Source organism: Centruroides sculpturatus, unplaced genomic scaffold (assembly GCF_000671375.1).
Source record: "Centruroides sculpturatus isolate CEXI.00-Female unplaced genomic scaffold, Cexi_2.0 scaffold92, whole genome shotgun sequence".
In the NCBI taxonomy this organism is placed as follows: Eukaryota; Metazoa; Arthropoda; class Arachnida; order Scorpiones; family Buthidae; genus Centruroides; species Centruroides sculpturatus.
The window spans coordinates 143,639-167,037 of record NW_019384394.1 but is presented as its reverse complement, the minus strand read 5'-3'; the positions used below and the strand labels follow the sequence as shown (position 1 = coordinate 167,037).

The window sequence follows — 23,399 nt, the reverse complement described above, 5'->3', positions numbered from 1 at the left end:
CAGGTAACGGATTTGTTCTGACTTCTTGTGCAAATAACAAATACGTAAGTAATATACCAGATACATCCAACACACCTTATTGCTGAGAAACATATATTGATTACACAAAACTAACGTTTTCGGCCCAATTTATGGGCCATCTTCAGGTTACCGTTGTTCGACTCTAATACAAAATCGAACACGTTCAAAATTAAACCAAATTAGAACATACGTTTAAATTAAACCAATAGAATAAGCATAACCAAACTAAAACAATAAATAATAAAAAAACCAGTTATTTTGAGGTGAACAATTTAATTAAGGTACAGTTAGTTGATAATTACATTCCTAACCATATGAAGATTAATCTATAAAAACGAAACACAGTGAAAGTCTTAGAGGATAAAGTCTGAAAGCAATGACGATGACACCCAGTCAATAGGAAACCTAGGACAAGAAAGAAAAAATTCTACTATCAGTTTTCATTAAAGTAAACCTGACAAAAGGCACAAAACAAATTGAAAATTTCAATATTCTAAAATCCACTGGCAAATTTGAGACAACACGTGTGCTTACTCGAATAAAAAAATTATCAAATAACGAAGTTTACACTTAAAAATTATGAAGTTTGTACAGAGCATTTCCAAAACCACATTAGAGTAAAACTGAAAGTTGCATGGTACAGGGACATCCCCAATTTTCAAACCACGTGGTAAAAGTACCATGTGGTACAAGGGATACCAGTAATTACACCTTCTTCAAAAAAATATTTAAGCATTATGAGAAAGTAACTATTTTAAGTCAATTTTCCAAATAACTAGTCCAATGGGAAAATTTTAAGAATTATCAAGAGAAAAACATTTCAGAGTTTTACAGTAGAATTTAATGGAGAATACAGTACTTAATTAAAAAGATTACATTTACTCAATAACAAAATGGAGATTTTTATCCTTGCATTTATTTCATGCTAACAGATTGATTTCTACTTACAGTATACATTTATAGTTGCAAAAAGTATCATGTTAGTAAACTATAATATAATAATAATTATAATTTATAAATATAATACAACTTTATTAAAACTTAATAATCCAAATTAATACTGTTAATTAATTAACACACATTGCAAAGTAAATAAAACTAAAGAATAATACATAAGAATATTATATCAGTTTAGAAAAATTAACCTTAAGCTAAATAATAAAATTAAAGAAATCGATTCACCTATATTTTCATATTTTTCATATTTTTTTTCCTCTGTACATCAGTATATTTGTTTAGCTTTGAAAAGAATTCACTTTCGGCGACATTCGCCATGTTCACGTCAACTTCTGTTGAAAGGAAAATCTACTAAAAAAATAAACAAATAAATAAAATAAAATAAAAATTTTCATCACAACTATATTTATAAATGACTTTGATTTTTAAACGAATATAAATATAACAGAATCGAATGCCATCGTTATACAGGATGGTGATAATACCGTTATACAGGATGGTGATAATATATTCTACAATGTTTATTTGAATTTATATTTTAAAAGAAATTTTAAAAAAGAATGTACTGTATATTACTTTGTCACTTTTCTCCACTTTTTGTTTTATGGAGTTAATCGATTGGCAAGTGAGCGGCACAATGATTGTTAATTGTCAATAAAGTTTTTTTTTCAAAATATCTAAATTCTTTACAACCTGATAAATTGCAATAAAATCATTGTACTTTGTCTAAGGTAACCAGATTTTAACATTGGTGAAGCGGGACAAAAATGACGAGGAGATTGCCATTGTCTTGTTGAAAAAAAAAATGTTCTAGAGCAATAAAATTTTAATATTAAAGAACGCAAAAATTGTATTGTATTATATTTTTTTTTTAAATTTCAACATATGTAAAATTTACAAATATAATAAATATATATATATATATACTGTACTATTATAAATCTTTAAGAATTCTTTATCATTCGCATATTTCTCATTTGAGTGAATTTTGTTTTAGTAGATTGTTGTCGTTGTTTAAAACGCCAAGAAAATTTTTGCAATAATTTATTAAATTATATTTCACACATAATATGGCTTTCAAAGTCTCAACTCTTAATTGTGATTTAGCAGATGTCTGTCTACACTTTATTTATGGTAGAAAAAACGCGTTCAGTCGCGGCATTAGTTCTTGGTAAGGACAGCGCGTATTCTACAGTTTTTATATTCTTCACCGTATTCTGCGCCATATAACATGCAACGAACAAAATCTTCGCTCGTTTGGACAGCTTGTGAACACGCTGCTCCATTGCTGCAGCTGCGCGCCCCAAACCATTTTCTGTCGGTCTTTGTCACGAACACAAAGAGTTTTGTCGGCGCAACATTTTTTATTTCCGACGCTCACGCACACTTTGGTACTGATACCAGTGAATCAAAATCATCTTTACGAATCTTAAACATAAGACATAAGTTTATGACACATAATTGACAAAAAACTTAACCTTTCCAAAACTTTGAACTTTTTTAAAATGCCGCGAGACGCGGGACAAATTGTAAAAAATCGGGACTATCCCGCCAAAAGTGGGACGTTTGGTCACTTTAATTAGCTTTGCATCTCAATTTCTCTGTGTTGCGTAAATTTATTTGACAACTTACTTAATGTATAAATTATAGCGACATTAGCGCTAAATTTTCCCAATTGGGAGATTTTGGAACCGAACTTTATATTTGCCAAATCGAAATCCCGTAATCCGGAAAGTACGCGGACCAAATTCGGTTGAATTTGATCCAATAGTTCTTTCTATACAGAACTCTAAACACTTGTTTAATTAGCGAGGTTGCGGCCGAAGTTTTCAACGCGAAAACGTGAACCGTGTTCGCGTTGAAAACTTCGGTCGCAACCTCGGTATTATCACCATCCTGTATAACGATGGCATTCGATTCTGTTATATTTATATTCGTTTAAAAATCAAAGTCATTTATAAATATAGTTGTGATGAAAATTTTTATTTTATTTTATTTATTTGTTTATTTTTTTAGTAGATTTTCCTTTCAACAGAAGTTGACGTGAATATGGCGAATGTCGCCGAAAGTGAATTCTTTTCAAAGCTAAACAAATATACTGATGTACAGAGGAAAAAAAATATGAAAAATATGAAAATATAGGTGAATCGATTTCTTTAATTTTATTATTTAGCTTAAGGTTAATTTTTCTAAACTGATATAATATTCTTATGTATTATTCTTTAGTTTTATTTACTTTGCAATGTGTGTTAATTAATTAACAGTATTAATTTGGATTATTAAGTTTTAATAAAGTTGTATTATATTTATAAATTATAATTATTATTATATTATAGTTTACTAACATGATACTTTTTGCAACTATAAATGTATACTGTAAGTAGAAATCAATCTGTTAGCATGAAATAAATGCAAGGATAAAAATCTCCATTTTGTTATTGAGTAAATGTAATCTTTTTAATTAAGTACTGTATTCTCCATTAAATTCTACTGTAAAACTCTGAAATGTTTTTCTCTTGATAATTCTTAAAATTTTCCCATTGGACTAGTTATTTGGAAAATTGACTTAAAATAGTTACTTTCTCATAATGCTTAAATATTTTTTTGAAGAAGGTGTAATTACTGGTATCCCTTGTACCACATGGTACTTTTACCACGTGGTTTGAAAATTGGGGATGTCCCTGTACCATGCAACTTTCAGTTTTACTCTAATGTGGTTTTGGAAATGCTCTGTACAAACTTCATAATTTTTAAGTGTAAACTTCGTTATTTGATAATTTTTTTATTCGAGTAAGCACACGTGTTGTCTCAAATTTGCCAGTGGATTTTAGAATATTGAAATTTTCAATTTGTTTTGTGCCTTTTGTCAGGTTTACTTTAATGAAAACTGATAGTAGAATTTTTTCTTTCTTGTCCTAGGTTTCCTATTGACTGGGTGTCATCGTCATTGCTTTCAGACTTTATCCTCTAAGACTTTCACTGTGTTTCGTTTTTATAGATTAATCTTCATATTTAGTAAAGTTTGTTTAAACATTTTTAGGTAAATGTTATTAACCTTTTTTAAATGTAATTAAGTAACCATTAGTAAAACTGAGAATGAAATATGGTTGTACTTGAACTGTTTCGAACTGGAACGATTTGGTATTCGAGCACAAATTCTGAAAAAAAGTCTCTTGGTACTCAACTAAATAAACATGATCTGCTAGAACAAATTATCAATTAATAACATATTTTTATTTTGTTATCCATAGGAAATTATGATAAAAATTAAAAAAAAATGAAGATGTTGCTGATATTTCTGATCAAGATCAACAAAAAAGCTGAGATGACGATGATACTTTGAAAAAAGAAAACATCTCGTTTAACTAAAATTAATATTAACAATACTTTTAATTGTGCTTGTTAGTTAATTATGGATTGGAAATAAATTATTGATTGCTTTAATTAACATATTTCTTTTAGTAACAAAAAAGAATAGTATACTTTTGTTAACTTCTGGAACGTAACCCCATGTTTTGCATTAGTCTTTTGTTTCATGTAGCATGGATTTACATAACATGGCACTTTATCCGAATTTATTCCTACTCCTATAAATTGATGTTATTTTTACTAAAGAAAAATAAAATCTTCAAGACTGCTATTTATTAATAAAGAAACATTCTACTTATTTGATTTTCATTTGTTAAAAAAAGTGGCAAAAGCAAAAAGGGGCCTGATTTCAGGCTCTATACTAGCTCTTCACATCTCTTTAAGTATGTGTGTATATAAATTCATATACACTTACTTTCAATACAACAAAACAGATTTTTAATAAATTTTTAAAATAAAATCATATCTTAATGTCAAAGCTTAAATCATTTACACTTCAATTTTACACGTAAAAAACCTGTGGGTTGTGGAAATAAAAATATGCATTATTAACTTTGAAGAAGCAAATATAATATTTAATTACATGCTTTTTGATGATGGAAATGTTATGAATAAATTAAGTAGATTTCTATATAAACTTCTATTTACTACTACTAACAATTAATATATTTTTAATTGAGTTTTGTTATTAATTTCTCAACTTATTAAATTTAAATGCTAATATATGGCTGTTTATATTACAAATAGTTTGTCACTTAAAAATATATAATTTTTTATATAATAAAGTAAGTTATATTTATTTATAGTTTAGAAATGTAATAAATAATAAATGGTAGTAAATATTTATAATTATGTATTAAGAATTGAATTACATTTTGTTTAGAAATAAAGAAATTCAGAATGGAAAAATATAATAAAGCTGAATTAATTTCAATAATAGAAGAACAAGATATAAAGTTAAATCGATATAAAAGTCGATTAAGTGGTAAGAATTATTTTGTTATAATTTATTACATGTAATTATTATTGTTATAAATAATAATATGGATTATCTTATTAATAATCACCAATTAAAGTAAGTTGTATTTAAGAAATAAAATAAACATTTATTAAGAATTATATTGTATTTAAATTTTAAAGTGGGAAAATTATTGATTTAATTATAACCTGGAAATATATTTTCACATACAAGCTTACAAACAGGAAAAATGACTGCTGTCTTGGAAAAGGCCTTTTCAAACTCTCTTTGATGGAAGGAACAAAAATATGGAAAACCCAGTTTTTGAAGCTGTAATCCAAGCATACTGTCAAGCTTGTCAAGTTTTGAAATCCCTCCCCTTGGCTTAGTCTTTCCTATAATCAAAAGTTTAAGTCTACGTGTACCACAAGTATTTGAACACAAAGCACTGTAATTCTGTTCTAATTTTGTTTAAATCCTTTAGCAGATTTTTCGTTATTTCTAGCTAAGGTGGACTTTGGTAGGCAACACCTCAATAACCCAGTTTTATTAACATTGTATACCTGAGAGAACAATAAATCATTACACTCTCAACTCCTCAAAAACATTGCAATATTCCTTTGAACCACTATGATCAGCAGATTTTTCTCTACAGGTATCTAATTTATTTTGAATGCTGTATTACTGTTTGAATCTTTAAAGCCAACCATTGGAGAAAAAACATGCCTCAGTAATGCTTATTTTGATATGAAACTGTTTTGCTTTTTCATTGTGCCAGTAATTGGTATTTCTTCAAACCATTTTATATTAAACCATTTGTACAAAGCTGTCTAATTCAATCATGTTTGGTTGTCTTAGATGCAGCTTTGCCTTCAAATATTTAGTAGATGCTTCACTTTCAGCTATGAATTATAACATGTATTATGTTTTTTATTTTTTTTCTATTTTTATTATTTTTTTTAATAGATTCTCAATGATTCAATGTCAAAATTGTTTATAATTTTCTGTTTGTTTATAACCTTTTTTTCAGTTGTCTGGTTATATTTTCTTAGTTGCACATAGTTCACTAACAACTTGCAAGTAATTTAAAAGAAACTCTTAAATGACTGACATTGCAGTGAATAGAAGCTTTCTTTTTGTGCACATAGGATTAAATTCTTTCTGAAACCTGTGAACATCAGGTTTGATACTGAAAAATGTTTGCACTAACTTTTTTGACAATTGAGCATAAACATGTATTAGGCATAGGAAGGCACCAATGAAAGTGTTTGACCTAACACAAACAAGGTTTTGTAACAAAATGAGGTTTTTATTGATTTCACAGTTGACATCCTGACATGTAGCAACATATAATACATATCTACGAAGGCTATTTTTTAAATAAGGTCCGTTTGTGGATGAGAGTGAGAATGACGTGCAATTGCAGCAGTGAGCATGAGCATCTGCTTTCAACATGCTTTGCGTGTGTTTAGATGCCATTTGCAGCAATATCGTCTGTCTGTGTGCTGAGCTGTAGAAGTTTATAATGTTTAAGAAAATTGAGTCACCCGCTGACTGTACGATCTGTTATTTGATTTCAGCATGAAAAATCATGGTAACTGTCTTTTGGGACAGGAAAGGGACTTTGTTAGTGGATTTTATTCCAAGAGGCACAACAATCAATTCTGATGCTTATTGTGTGACCTTGAGAAAACTCCGCTGTGCCATACAAGACAAGTGGCGTGGCCTAATATTTTCCGGTGGCAGGTGGCAGATTTCTTTGAAGTCAAAATTTAAAAAATTTTTGAGTGGTATGACAAATGTTTGAACAAAAATGGAAATTATGTAGAAAAGTAGATAAAAGTACAGTCGACCCCCCTATAATTACGATTCCTATAAAACTACGAAAAAATATACGTATTTTGGAAATGTTGAGTCGGATTAGTGTAGAATCGATTAATTTTATGGAGGAAAACCTTTCAATCAGCCGTAGTCCGTAAACTTGACACGTGTCAGGCTGTGATTGGAACGACTTGTAAGAAATCGGATTCCTAATAAATTGGAACGTATCTATATCTTATAGGGGGGTCGACTGTATGTAGAATATGGGAAAAAATATATTTTAACGATATTTACAGTATTTTTCTTCTTATCAAAAAATGGACCTTATTTAATAAATACCTTCGTACATTCCCCACTTCTGCCTTAATTTTTCTCCTAGCATCTTTAGCACATCATATGTCTAAAATTTCAATTTGTGGAATACAGTGGTACCTCGGTATACGTCTGCTTTAGAATATGTCCAATTCGGAATATGTCCTGTTTGGATGAAACAAATTTTGCTCAGTATACGACTTTTGTTCAGTATACAACATAATTCAATTATACGCGCCATCAATGAACAAGTAGCACTATCAGTGTACTAGACCAGACTAGACGTTCGCGGTGCAGCAGTTTATAACTTTGTTAAATTTCTTCTGATTTTAATTCGTAAGTAAAATTTTATTATTTTTATTAATCACGAATCGCAAAAAGGCAAATGAAAAGCGACAGTAAAGTAAAAAAAATGACTAGAATTACAATGGAACTGATGAAAGAGATTGTTGAGAAATACGAAGGTGGCACACATGTTCGAGATTTTAACTGTTGCCAACTGTATTCCGAGAACGACGATATGGACATTCGCGAAAAATAAAGACATTATTAAATCTGCTAACATTGTGAAAGGGGTTAAATCAATTTCTAAACAGAGATCGAAGACATTAGATCATGTTGAGAAAATGCTTTTGCTTTGGATAACTGAAAAACAATGTGCTGGAGACAGCGTATCGGAAGCAATTATTTGCGAGAAAGCTAAAAAGATACACGCTGGTCTCACGAAAAATCAAGCAGGAACTAGCCAGGAAAGCGAGGTGTTTAAAGCCAGCCATTTTTTTACACGAGAACGGATTAATCATTTTTACATTACTTCTTATGGAAAAGGTTGATTTGATATACGTCCAATTCGGTATAAGTCCAAACACCAGGAACGGATTAAGGTCGTATACCGAGGTTCCACTGTACTAGCATGCCGGATTATTATTGGACAGTTTTGGATTATCAGCTACTTTTTATAGATTGCTGAATTAACAAACTTCTGCTGTAGCATATAATTACATGGCATACATAGACAACTGTGTCTATGATAAATGACAATTGAAATTATTTATTATTTTCCATAATGGCCAAAGGAATAAGATGATTCCTACTGGTTACCATTAATTTAATTAATGAAATTAGAAAAATTATGGAATGATTATGAAAATAAACAGATTTTTTAAACATTAAGCAAAATATCTGAACAGTTTTTTGTTTTCTTTGAAAAAGAATTGTTCCAGCGTTATTATGCCAAAAAAAAAAAACAATTAAATTTCAAATAAATAAATAATTAGTGAATTAAATACACTTGACAAAAATTTGACAAACTTATAGCAATTATCATCATTGTGTAGTTAGTTTGAAGCATTGAAAGAGTAGTGCAAATCTGAGTCTTACACATGGGGTTTTCTTTAAATAAAACAAGTTCTTATTCATCAATACATCAATTTCTTTTTACATAAATTAAGCAACAAAAAATCCATAGACTTTATTTTTATATTATGCCAAGAGTAGAACATTGGTTAATCCGCTTCAACTTTCAGTTCTGTTTCTGCTATTCTAATAAGTTTACTGTTTGTTTATGTATAGCCTGTAAATTTTTATAGAAGATTGTTCATTTATAGTGTTGTAATAATCTAATATTGTATTATCACTAATTATATTTACTGGATTTAGGGGGAATCCGAAGGGCAGAGAAGATGAATTGAATTATTTATAAATATATTTTTTTCTTATCTTTTTATGCATATTATTTTTCTTGATTAAAGTTAATTCTGACTTTAAATAATTTTGTAATTTTAATCATTTATTAAAGTATTGTCTATTATGAATAAAAATTTATACTTTAAAATTATTTTAGATACTGTTAGGGCATATAAAGGATTGCTATCTGAAAAGGAAGCTTTGGAATCCAGTTTAAAAGTTTTAACTTCAGATCAATCTTCCAGAAATGAAACAGAAAGAGAAAAAAATTCTGCCAGTGCAGATCAAAATAGTTCAAAAGCTGAATCATCTGATGTAGGTTTATAATTTGAAACTATATTATAAATGATAAAATAAAATACTAATAAATTTTGTTAAAATTTTTCAGGCCATTCAGTCAAATGAAGAATATTTTAATGATTTACATCATCAAATTAAAACTTTAAGTACTTCTTTAGCTACTCTTACAGCAGAAAAATCTCGCATTGAAGCTAGTTTTATAGCAGACAGAAAAAGTTTAATGGTAACTATGAAAAATCAAAAATTTTATTTATAGTTTCAGTCATTTTCAAAGTACTTTTTTATTAGCAAGAAAAAGTTGAAATTTCTGAAAAACTGGACAAACAAAGACTAGATTTTTGTGAAGAAAAAGAACAGTTAAATAAGCAAATTCAACAGGTAGATACAATTTAAATATTTGAAAAATAAGATTTTTCTTTTAAGTCCAGATATATCTTTAATACATATAAAATATATTATCTCAGAAATGATAATTAATAAATTGAATTTATCATATAGTAACTTTTTCTAGAATTAATCTAGAAATAAGTTGTTATATGCAAATATATAACCATGGTATGCACTATATTATACAATACTGTAATGATGGTAATATATACCATGTTTAAAAAAGAAACTCATTTTCAATTATAAAATTTTCTTAAACTTGATAATAAAGCAAATTTTAAATTAATACTCTTAGTTTAATAATGATTTTTATTGAATTGAATTATTGTCTGGGATGTTGACGGGGGAGAGAATTATTTGTCCTGGAATCAGGGTGGATGAGTAATGTGAATGAGTATGTAGGAGTGTGGGCACTGAAATGAGTCTTTTTTGAAAGTTTAATTCATTTATTATAAACATTCAAAAGGAGCATTTAATGTCAAATTAATGTTGTTTTCAATGATAAATAGTAATATCCACTAGTTGTAACTTTACTGTTTGGAACTGATCATATGAGGACTAAGATGGTTACTCTTTTATAAGTATCTTGTTGCCAGTTTTCCTGTCAGCTATGCATTTTGGGCATAACCCTTCATCAGTCTGACCTGTATAAAATCCAATCTTTTGTGTATATCTGTATTTGTCAGTATTACAACTTCCAATCTTGTGAGGTTAAACATGTTATATTATAAAAATAAAAATATAAAAAGTAAAAAAGTTCGGGTTAAATTGTCTGCACATATTATAGTTATAAAGGTTGACAATACCTCTCAAGTTTACCTTAACCATACTGGGAAACTTTTTACAATATAGTTATGTTTTTTACTGTCCAATATGACTTCATTACTCCAGTTTATAGATTAGGGAATGATTTTAACATTTAAAGTGTATTATCTATGAAACACTTTTAGCCAAGCAATTGAAAAAAGAATGGAAAAATCTTTAATAGAATTTTGAGAAAATTTTAGCATAAAAAATTATCTTGAAAACATCAATGAATCATGGAGAGAAGTTATGGTAACTACAAAAAACTTTGGCAAAAACTTATTCCTGAATGTGCAAATGATTTTCAATATGTTTAAATATTTAATATTTAAAGTTTTAATCATAATTTTGGAAAACTCTTTGCAACAGTCTCTTGTTTCCCATATGTTGTTCTTATTGATTATTGTACTGTTTTTTCTAGCAGCATTAATTGCTATAATCAGCATTTCTCTGTATAAGAAATTCTGTATAATACAGATTTTTCTTAATGATTCAGGTCAGAAGTATTGACAATATGTCTGATTATGAATGAAAATTTTTAAATAAATTTTTTCATATTAAGTTTGTTAAGATACTAATTTATGAATAAAAATACATATCTAATATTTAATTTGAATATTTATTTTATATATATTCTAGTTAAAATTGCGTATCAGAGAATTACAACAAGATAGAGAACGAGAACAACGAGATCATGCAGTAATGTTAAGGGAACTTCAACATTTACTTTCAGAAGAAAGAAACAGAAAAGAACAATTGGAATTAAAGGTAATGATAATTCTTTAACTTTCTTATAGTTTTATAAAAATATATATATAAAGTATTTGCAAGTATATGAAGTATATCTTACATGGCACATACAGTTTACTGGTTCCTAGTACTATGCCAGATCCAAAGTCGAGGCAAAACTACAGAAAACAAATCTTTTATTTAATACTGTTTATATATGCATCTGTGTTTAAGAATTTTGACTAAGTGATATGTGCTTAGTATGGCAGATTTCTGTATTGTGATGTGTGTTTTGTTGTGAAGCCTAATGTTTTCCGACTTTTGTGGGTGTATGTGGTCTGACATCTGTTCAAAAAAGGCCTACTGGTACAATACATACCCCATCCATTTTCCACATATGCTTTATTTCATGGCTGAGTTCTGAGTATTTTTTAGTGCATATATTTTGTAGTTGTGTGCTTGGTACAGCTACATCTATAATGTATGTGATTTTGTTTTGTTTGTCAATGAGTATGATGTCTGGTCTGTTGTGATGGATTGTTTTGTCTGTGATTATAGCTCAGGTTTCTGGTTGTATTATCTGGTTGGTAATATTTTATGTTTGTATGCAAACTTTTGATGTACCGTATTATATTTGTTATTTGGCTAGGTCAATTTAAGAAGTCAATTTGTGTTAAAAGCTTTCAAGTACAGTAATGTGTTGTGTAGTTTCATACTTGATGTAGCATTTCCAACAATTTGATCTGCAAATATTTGCTTTCTGTAGTTTCTTGTATTTATGACCTGGTCTTGTATGACAGTTATAAACCCTTCTGTCTCTCCAAAGAGGCATCCATGAGTCAGCCAGCAGTTTGATGCAGTTCTGTCAATGTGTTCCTAGCAGAGATTGTTAGGGTGTTCACTGTGGAGGTCCTTCTGAGTCAAGATTGCCTGATGCTGTTTGTGAGTTTTGCGTATCACATTAGATCCAGATCACTATTGTATAAGATTAGTGGTGTACTATTTTTGTTTGCAAAAGTTTGTATTATGTAATCATGATGTTTCTTGTTTTCTGTAGAAAAACTCTTATTATATATATGAGGATTAATAATAATAATATTGTTGCTGTGGTGGTAATGTAAACGTGATATTGTTGTCAACTGCAATGCCAGATTGAAGTTAAAACATTGTTACTAAAAGCGACTATTTTATCAAGTTTGTATATTGTTAATGTATGTATCATTGTTTGAGAAGTTTTTGGCTATGTGACCTGTATTTAATATTACTTTTTTCTGCATGTGATATAAATATTGTGATTAAAGACTAATTGTTTACAAATCTTTGGGTAATATATGTATTATGACACCCATATAAACAAAGATTACAGACACAATAAATACTTCATTGTTATACTTTAGTACTTATTACTATGTAATTATTGATTTTATCAATGTTGATATTTTATATGTGAGGAATTTAGAATGAATATATCTATGATATATGTGAATTTGTTTGCCAGTTAATATGGTGTCTGGTCTGATGTGATGAATTATTTTATCTGTAATTAAAGTTCTGGCATAATATATTTTGTGTGTATTATTTTCTAACTGTTCTAGTTGTGTAAAATCCATAGTGTGTATTTAATTAATTAATTAAAATATAGTATAGTATATGAATGTGTAATCATTTGTTTTTGTGTGCAAGCTTTTAATATATATTATATTTGTTATTTAATTACATCTATGTAAATAATGTGTGTGTTTTTGCTTTTAAATATATACAATTAGAACTTTCTAATTGTAGTATTTGAAAATCAACTTTCAATGTTAATTTTCTTACTGATTTTTATTCTATTTTTAATGTTTAGTTAGAAGATGCTGAACGTCTTGCTGAAAAATCTAAAACAACAGATAAAAGGATTGAAGAATATGAAAAACGTATAATAGAACTCAAACACCATTTATCAGAATTAAATGACAGATTGAAAGCATCAGAAATTAAAGTGAATGAACCTTCTCCTATTCTCATTGAATTAAGACAAGAAATGGCAGATTTAAAAGTATTACAACCTCAACCTCACTTTATTTTATTTTTAAGTTATAATTAAATTTAGATTTAATAATTAAATCTTAAAAAAAAAGTTATTAATAAATTTAAAAATCAGATATAAATAATGAGGAATCCAAATTTAATAGTATTTATCAGAAACCGGAAACAGACTCATAAATAAAAAAAAGTTCAGAATTATTACAGTCATTTTAATGATAAGAAAATTTCAATATAAGACTGTGTAAACAAAAAGTCTGCACAGAAATCAAATGTCTTTATTTTTACAATATGATTATCCAGGAACAAAAAATTGACCAAATTAGTTTCTTCTGACTCTAAATTATGGAATCTGGTCAACAGCACAGTCAACAGTTTTTCTTATTTTATTTTTGATGCCAGCTGTCAGAATTCAAAAGTGTTCTGAATTAAATTGGCAGAGTTTGAACTTGATGTAGTGTTTCAGTTCTGCTTCATTTTTAGCAGACTATCCATTTTTGTATACCTTTGTTTCTATTAATGCCAGAATCATTCAATTGGTTGTAGCAGAGGAACATCTGCAACATTGTTCTGTTTGCTGATGAAATGGAATTAGCATATTTCTCTAACATGGAAACTGCATCTGTTGTGTAATGCACACTTGCAAGGTCTGGCCAGAAGACACACAGGTCATCTGAGTGGAATTTCTTGAGGAATGGGATCAACCTCTTCTTAATACTCTTTTTACATACACTGTTGATGCAGAGGCAAGAGGATACTATGAATTTTTCACATCTTTCTTTTTGACTGATTTCTACTCAAACCAACACTTTGAGGAAATTTTGTGTGGTATTTAAATTTTACCCATGATTCAACCTCAACCCATTCTTACAATAGTATGTGTTGTTCCCAGTTCAGTCACTTCCATCAAAGGTAAAATATGACTTATTATTCATAACAATGTCAGTACATTTTGAAGCCTTGAAACTGCCCTATGCATTTTTTTACAGAAGAATTCTTTGTGATTCAAATTTTGTTCCTTTGTTATCCAAAGGAACATTTTGCTTCACTAGAATGTTTTTAATATACTGATGAGATATTTTGAATTTTCTTCCAAGTTTTCTCAGTGACTGCCCAACTCTTCCAATCACCTCTTTTTTCCAAGACTTCCTTTTGTTATCTGTCATTTTAATTATCTTTCACCCACTCCTTGGACATCTAGTAACAATCATACCACTTTCCAGTCTTTCTATGATGCTGTAAACTGACCTTATTGCTATTACTGCATTGCCAAACTGTCTACAAAATGCTTAACTGTGAAATTTCTTTCCCTTTTCTCATATTGTTTGTAAAACTCAACTACAATTCTTTGCTCTTTATTAAGCTGGTCCATTTTGTTAACATTTAGAATATTGCTTCCATGACAATATAAATTTAAATCTATGCAGTCTGGCAACAAGCATGGTCTCAAATTTGTCTTTAAAAAAATATACCATATATGCCTGCCAAAATTTATATACATTAAAATATTTAATTTATATTTCTATCATATCAAAGTTTACTTACTACTAAATTTAATCAAATAATATATTTATATTAAATCATGAACATTTTAGTAAATTAAAATTTGTTTATAAATATTACTTTTGCTTATTTTTAATCCACTAATAAATAATAATAATTTTTAATAAGTCTATTTTCAGTTATTTTGTTACAATAGTTTAATCCTTTGCATGTGTGCCAATTTTTTGATTCTTCCTCTGTTAAATGTTTAAATTATGTCTGGTGAATGTCTGAAAAATGATAATTCTGATTTTCATATATAATTACATATCTGTTTACTTTACAAAAAGATCTATAAATTTTTTATAGAAAATTCTGTTTTATGTATAATTTAATTTTATTTTTAGTTTTGATACTAATTCAAGTTTCAAATATTATAGGATTCTGAGATATGATAAATCTGAGTTCAATTTTTTTTTCAAAACATAAATGATGTTATCTGAAAATTTCTAAAGTATAAATATTTACTGAAAAATAGAGTTTCAGTTACTCCAGTACCTCTTTGTAAACCACGCTTTTGGTACTGTCTTTTGGGGTTAAGACTTTTTAAGCCTTAATCCTTTCCCTCTTCACCCACAGGGAAATTTCCAAAAATCCCTTCTTAGTGTGCATTTTCATGACGTACCCTAACTGTGTACCAAATTTCACCTCTAGGTTCAGTGGTTTGCTCTGGGTGATGATGAATCAGTCAGTCTCAGTCAGGACATGTAATTATATTATATATATATATATATATATAAAAATGGACGTGTATGTCCCTATATTTCACTTTTCTGCAAAAACTACACATTGCACATGAATTAAATTATACATAAAACAGAATTTTCTATAAAAAATTTATAGATCTTTTTGTAAAGTAAACAGATATGTAATTATATATGAAAATCAGAATTATCATTTTTCAGACATTCACCAGACATAATTTAAACATTTAACAGAGGAAGAATCAAAAAATTGGCACACATGCAAAGGATTAAACTATTGTAACAAAATAACTGAAAATAGACTTATTAAAAATTATTATTATTTATTAGTGGATTAAAAATAAGCAAAAGTAATATTTATAAACAAATTTTAATTTACTAAAATGTTCATNGTATGCCAAAAACGGGCACTAGAGGCACCCTAGTGATGATTTTAAATTAACAATAAATTATTTTTATTTGTAATAGGAATTTATTATTGATATGAATTTATTATTTATTATTTATATTTATTATTTATTTAATTTATTATTTTATTAATCGGAATGGTATAAATAATTATTATATGCCTTGATTAAACTTGCGCCGCACGTTTACAACATCCCGTGACTCACAAGTCAGTGAACGTCACGCATTGACTCACAGGAAATTTGTTAAAAAAATGGAGGATACATTTAAAATCGAGGTTTACAACCAAAGGTGAATAAACAAATTAAACTATTTTAAAGTTTTATAGAATGTTTAATAGATAGAAATATAGATCTGTATGATGCGATTGGGACTTTAACAGAGCTGTAGAGCATATTGATAGGAACAAAAAAGTCAAAGGAACCGTGCCTCGTGGGAATTTATAAAGAATGCCCACTAGGGGGTGCCCGGACTACTAGTATATATATAGAAGATTGGATGTAATAATTCGAGCTGGACTTTTTACATGCTTATGTACAAAACAACTGTATTGGATCTCATGGAGAAAGGTTTTGTAACTTTCTGCTGGAGAGGAGTGGTGGTCCAAAATGCTAAATAACTAGCATACAGATCTGTATTACAATAAATATCTGAAAAATGATAATTGTCATCTAGTTCAGTGATTCCCAACTGGTGATGCACGCAATGCTATTCAGTTTTTGTTTGTTTGTTTATGGCAACGCAACACTTGGGCGATCTGCCTAGGGGGAATGCCTTCCGGGAGGTCTTTGTAAGGGTATTCAGGCATTACAGACATGGAGAAAACTCCATGTGGCCAGCCTGTCCTGGTGAGGTGCAAACCCACGACTGAACTCCCAGTGTTGAGGGAATGGAACCACTTGGCCACTGGTGACAGTTTATGACTGACTAGTGAGTGTATGTGGATAAAAACAGACAAACACAATGTGATAGTTCTTCCCAAGCACATGATGTTTTTCCATCACTCTCTTATTTGTTTTCTTCATTGAATAAATAATGCTTGTTGGGACTGTCGTTATGTATTTTACTTAATCTGCTAACTAAACTAGACCAATTGTCTTGATATTTAGTTCACTATTTGAAGAGAACTATGAGTAGTGAAGAATCTGCAGACCAAAGTGAACCTAATAATAGTAGGATAATTCAAGTATGGTCCATGATAAAGGAAAGAAAAAGTGCGGACAATATGATATAAGTTATATCAAGTTCAGATTATCTTGTTTTCATAGCAAATCCAGCATTCAACAGCCTGAGTGTCATTTGTTTTTAAGTTCTTGCCAATGACAGCCTTAAAAACTTGCAAAGCTTAAAAGATATCTGGAAACAATGCTTGAAAATTATGTACACAAGGATTGTGAGTTTTTTGTTCAAAAAGAGATGGAATTGAAATGGCAGAAGATAGTAATGTCAAAAGAAGCTATGGTATTGCAGAAAACATTAAAAGCTTATGTACTATGAAAATTGCTAAATGTAAGAAATTGTACAGTTGCTGAGAATTTGTTGCTTCTGATAGCTTTAAAAATGTGTCACATGAATGGAGAGGGAACAGTAAAAGCATTACAAACTATTCCACTGTCAAATAATATAGTTTCACAGCAAATTGATGACTTGGCTATGGATTTGAAAATGCAGTTAATTCAACAAGTCAAAGATTTACATTGCAATTCAATGAATCAACTGCTATTTCATCACAGGCTCAGCTTATTTGTTACATGAGATATGCTATGGAAGGAGATCTATATATATAACCCATTCAATGCGTGTCTGTCCCGTAACCGTTTGATAATGGACACTACCATGTGTCATATTTCAAACATTCAAATTAACAATTTTAATTCTTATTTAAATTAACAATATAAATTTTTATTATTCATTTGGCCAATAAATTATTATTTGGTCAATATAACAATATAAATAATTCAGTATATTTGTAATAGGAATTTATTATTTCAGGGGCTTATATCTCTCGAAGGGTCGCGAGTAGGGGTATGGTTCCTTTGACTTTGTTGTTAGTACAGGGGTCTACGGTTTGGGGGGTCGCCACCTCTTCATTTGGAGGGTAAATCTTACCATTTGGACTTTAACAGAGCTGTAGAGCATATTGATAGGAACAAAAAAGTCAAAGGAACCGTGCCTCATGGAAATTTGTAAAGAACGCCCACTAGGGGGCCTCCCGAGCTACTAGTATAATAGAAGAGTTAGTGTTTTGTAAAATGATCCCAACAACAACTTCAAGTGAAGATATATTTGCTTATTTAATAAATTTGTCTGTGCTGAAGGCTTGATTTGGATTGATTGTGTAGGTTTATGCACCAATGGTGCTGCAGCTATGGCGGGGAAGAATAGTGGCCTTGTAACTCAAGTGAAAGCCATAGCTTTGACCTTGGGATTGACAGAGTCAGAACCAAACATCGATCGTTCTATGCAATTCAAAACAAGCTCAAATTTTACATTGATGTTTACAGTTTGTGAAAATATGGAAAACATTTTTTAACTTACATTATTATAACTTTATTCAGAAAGAATAAATTCCTGATTGTACACTATGTACAGTACAGATATTACCCATTTTATTTGCCAATAAAGGTAGGTAACAATAAAACCCTGCTTAACGTGGGGGATGCGTTCCTAGACGACAAAGCACTAAACGAAATAGCATTAAATGAGATCATTTTAACGTAGAGTAAATAGGGATAGGGGGAACACATGACCGAAAATAAAAAAATTTTACTTTAATTTTAAGTTATTTTTATATTAATTTGTAAAATAATATATGTTAAATAAAACACAAACATATGCACACAGAAATGTATAATAATATATTAATTAGTCCATTTTTTCTATATTAATAGTTCATTTTTTGTGATGAAGGTCCTGACTTTTCTGAAATTCTTGTTTTTTTGCAATAAAGTCATAAAGTTTCATTTGTTGCTTTTTTTCTTTCCTTAAGAAAATGTTGGTAGCAGAAGATCACATCCAAAACACCTTGTTTTGCTTTTGCACTCCTTTCAAAATCTGGATCAATTGCTACAATTTGAACAATGATTTCGGTTATCATTACCAAACTTTTACTAAGGAAATCTGTAGAGAAATTTTTTGGGTTCTTCATTTTCAGAATCACTTTTCCAGTTTCACATGGATTCCTTATTCTGCCAGTTCTTGAAAGTCTTTGATAAGACACTCACCAGAAACCTGCAGTAACTCCTCAATATCCTGTTTGTCTACATCTAGTCCTGCTGTATCGATTAGGTTGAGTTTGATCAACCTAATGATACAACAATAGGCTCTTCTTGTTGAGAATTCTTGAATTCCTTCAGCCATAACTTCTTCCACACTCCGTTTGTGCATTTATTGCTTAATTCTTGCCAAGCCAAGTCGATATTCCCTATGGCATCCATGATGATATACTTTTTCCAAAATTGCACCAAGCAAACATAGATTTAAAGAAAGTACACCTTTTTGCCACATTTTTCTGATTGGTTTGTGTTCATAAATAATCGTAGTACAAATCAAGAAGATGCCATGATAATTTAAATCAATGTAAATTTTGAGCATTTTTTTCAAGCAAATGGCATTATATCAGATCAGCATTAAGTGGGGTCTTACTGTATTTGTATTTTTGCTTCATATTTTCAAACTTTACCAGTATCATTTAATTTGGAATAAAAAAAAATAAATAAATATTAAATACAGAGTAATAAACACTTATGTATATACTGGGAGAGGCAACGTTGCATGTGAGCCCCAATAGGGGAGTCATACTGTAGAAAAGGTTCATATTCAAGATGACTTATGAAATATTATTTTTAACAGCAGATTGTGCTCTGAGTTTATAATTTTCTCACACAAAATCACTTTAAATATGTTTAATGATTTAATTATATTAAATGCTTATTTTATTAAATTTATATATATTTTCTTAACTTAGACACAGCATAATAGGGCTGTGGAACAAGAGCAGAAACGTGCCAATGAAGCTGAAGATAAATTAAGAAATTTGGCAGTAGTTAGTGAAGAACGAATTGCAAATTTAGAAGCTCGTTTGTCAGAATTATCCCAAATGGTAGGAAATTATGACAGGCTTCAGCAGCAAGACCAGACAGCAATTCAAAAATTAAAGGTTAAAATTTTTGTCATTATTTTTTCATAACAGTTTCAAACTTTATAAAATAGAAATTTTTATATAGGAACGTATTATGCAACTTGATTCTGAAAAAGTTGCCCTAACAAGAACAATTGCTGGAGAAATTGAAAATTCATTAGAAACTGATGATGATTCAAATTTGGATGTTCAAACTTTAATGAAGAAAATAATTAAATTGAAAAAATTATTAAAAGTAGCTAACCAAAGATCAGAAAGACCAATTGATTTAGGAGGTATGAACTTACTTTTATTGATTTTTATTACTACTGTAATCTAGAAATTCAAATTATAAGTCTTTTAATATTATTGTGATATTAATTTATGACAACCACAACACAAGACTATAACCAACTGATAGTTAATTTGTAAACACTTATTTATAAGCAATTATAGTTTATTGATTTAAATTTTTAGCTTAAATTATAATCTAAATTAATAGTTATTCTTAAATAATTAATTATTAATAAATTGTATATTTTAGATTATTTGAAATGCTGCTTTATGATTTACAAATATATAATAATATAAGTAATAGAATACTTTTAATTCCAGCATTTTTTTCTCAAGATGATGGCAATCAAATAGATCTTCATGTGAAATGCCAAGAAGAATTGCAGCAATTAAAAGAGGAGTTTGAAAATTATAAACTCAGAGCACAATCTGCTGTTAAAAATAAGAATTCAAAAGTAATTATAGAATTTCCTTTCTTGTTGGGATACCAGCTATATTCCAATTAGAAAATTCTTGAGAATTGCATAATCTTGCATCTGCAGGTGTATAGGAATGCTACCGGTAATTCAGTGATCCAAAACTACGGCTTAATTATGTTCATTTTAGTTGATTACATACATAACTAGATGCATTTGATAAATTGATGCACTATATCAGTCATTTGCTGTATGTATTGGTGAAATTGTGTCCACGTACTTTGATTCGTTTAAGGTGACAGTTGATTCAATACAAATTACTGATGAGGGGCTGTAAAATTAAGTTGGCTCGAAATGCATATTTATAATCAACCAAAATAAACATAATTAAACTGCAGTTTTGGATCGTTTAATTACCTGTAGTGTTCCTACACACCTGTAGATGCAGGATTATGAAATTCTCAAGAATTTTCTAATTTTAATTATAGAATTTTTAAAATTGTTTTTATACTTTCAGAAAATANCTTATAGAATAACTTAATACTTTTTATGTATATAAACATCTCAAAGCTCAATAATTATATTAAAGCCAAACATTGCTGGATTGGATTGAGCTACATTAACACTACTATTAATAATTAAATACTGAGTAAATTTGCCATTAGAGGTAGGCATTAGACTCATTCTTATTAAATTTAATAATTATAATTAAATTAATATTTAAATAATTTAGAAAATTCTGGAAGAAAAGAATTGGCCTGGAGAAGGTCTTGAATATGCAACAATTGCTTAATATGCAGATGCATTGTCAGTTACACTACTTGGACCTCCATCTGTTCCTTCACTTCCAGACATATTTAATTTAGATATAACCATACTAGTCACCACAAGCGTGACTTGCCATGTGCACTAGTCATCTCCAGTTGGTGCCATGAGTAATAGTATGGTTATATCTAGTTAAATGTGTCTGGGAAGTGAAGGATCAAATGGAAGTCCAGGTAGTTAACTGATAATGCATCTGGATAGTAAGCAGCTGTTGCAGGTTTGAGTTCCACTCCAGGCCAATTCTTTTCTTCCACAATTTTCTAAATTATTTAATAAATATCAATTTAATCACCATATGATTATTAAATTTAATAAGAATGAGTCTAATGCCTATCTCTAGGGCCAAATATACTCAGTATTTAAGTATTAATAGTAGCGGTAATTTAGTCCAATTCAATCCAGCAATCATTTCGTTTAATACTATTTATTTAAATAACTGATATAATTATTTTATTTAGATGGAAATATATCTTATATATTTTCAGAATGTTTCTTCTGAAATTGTAAGATTTAATTATTATTAATTAGATCTTACAATTAGATTTAGTTATTATTAATTATTTTAGTCAATTTTTGCTCTATTGACTATTTTATATGACACAGGTGGTTTAACAGTCAATCAATTTGATTTATTTTGAAGTAAATGTATTGTGAAAAATTTTTAAATAATTTATGAGGTTGAAGATTTTTTTTAATCTATTAGGAATTTGAAAACAGTTTAAATTTGTTTTGTTTATAATTTTATAAATTTAAACATAAAAAAAATATATGCATTTGTTTATGTTTTTATTACTTTTTGTTTCATTATTGTTCCTTTTTTTTTCATCAGATAAAGTTTCAGTTATAACATAAATACATATCAAATACAAACTTTAAAACCAAATGGAATAAATTTTAATTTTTGTAAGAAGAAAAATAAGTAAATCTCAATACTTATTTAAAAATAAAAATGAAGAAGTATATGAAGAAATTTAACTTAGAGATTGGTAAATTGTTCAAATTTGAGAAGAAAATATATTATTTCTATGTAGAAAAATTGATTTAGTTGCCTTTTAAAGTTTTGCAGATTCTTAACTAAGCATAAAATCATATTAATTCTATCAAAATTGAGCTATCACATTATTTCACAAGTTAATCTTATTCTTTTACTAAATCTATCTTTAAATAAAAATTTCAGCAACAAGTTGCATAAACTTTCCTGGCAAAAAATACTTATGTTTAAGAAATACTAAGACACATTAGATCAAAGTTAAATGTGTATGGCAGTGTGTTATGAGATTATATTAAAAAACTAGCTGCAAGGACCCGCTGTGCTGGGTTTTTATTTGTTCATACATTTGTATGTAATATAGTTTTTTTTATATATATATATAAAAGACTGTTTTTCTAAGTAATCTAGAATCTAGCTGCAAGGACCTGCTTTGCTGGGTTTTTAAAAAGTAACGATAGTGAAGATTAAGATAATTACATTATAGCCAATCTTATCCGTTTTCACAGAATGCAAGAATTAGGTCCCCCGTTTCCAGACTAATTAGAGACCTGGTCCCGATTCTATTTCTGAACGTCTCCTGTTCACGTCCAGTCAAAACTATTTTCAACGTTTCTGGAACGTTTACGATTGTTCTATAATCGAACCAATATTCAAATTTTATGTTCAAATTTAATTTGAACAAATTCAAACAAAACATTCGAAATAGAAAGCCACTTTCAACCACTTTCAG

The 23,399-nt window shown here is 28.9% G+C and overlaps 1 protein-coding gene across 1 annotated transcript in view; it reads left to right on the top strand.

The window, feature by feature from the left end:
- The first annotated feature begins 2,999 nt into the window (after nucleotides 1-2,999).
- Nucleotides 3,000-23,399, top strand: part of LOC111618317 (GRIP and coiled-coil domain-containing protein 1-like) — a 40,972-nt gene continuing 20,572 nt past the window's right edge. The window contains exons 1-10 of the mRNA XM_023359818.1: nucleotides 3,000-3,120; nucleotides 5,231-5,332; nucleotides 9,282-9,439; nucleotides 9,513-9,647; nucleotides 9,713-9,802; nucleotides 11,255-11,383; nucleotides 13,191-13,382; nucleotides 19,991-20,182; nucleotides 20,250-20,439; nucleotides 20,759-20,892. Coding sequence (XP_023215586.1) covers nucleotides 5,248-5,332; nucleotides 9,282-9,439; nucleotides 9,513-9,647; nucleotides 9,713-9,802; nucleotides 11,255-11,383; nucleotides 13,191-13,382; nucleotides 19,991-20,182; nucleotides 20,250-20,439; nucleotides 20,759-20,892 — 1,305 coding nt within the window. The 5' untranslated portion in view covers nucleotides 3,000-3,120; nucleotides 5,231-5,247. The remainder of the gene's footprint in view (nucleotides 3,121-5,230; nucleotides 5,333-9,281; nucleotides 9,440-9,512; nucleotides 9,648-9,712; nucleotides 9,803-11,254; nucleotides 11,384-13,190; nucleotides 13,383-19,990; nucleotides 20,183-20,249; nucleotides 20,440-20,758; nucleotides 20,893-23,399) is intronic.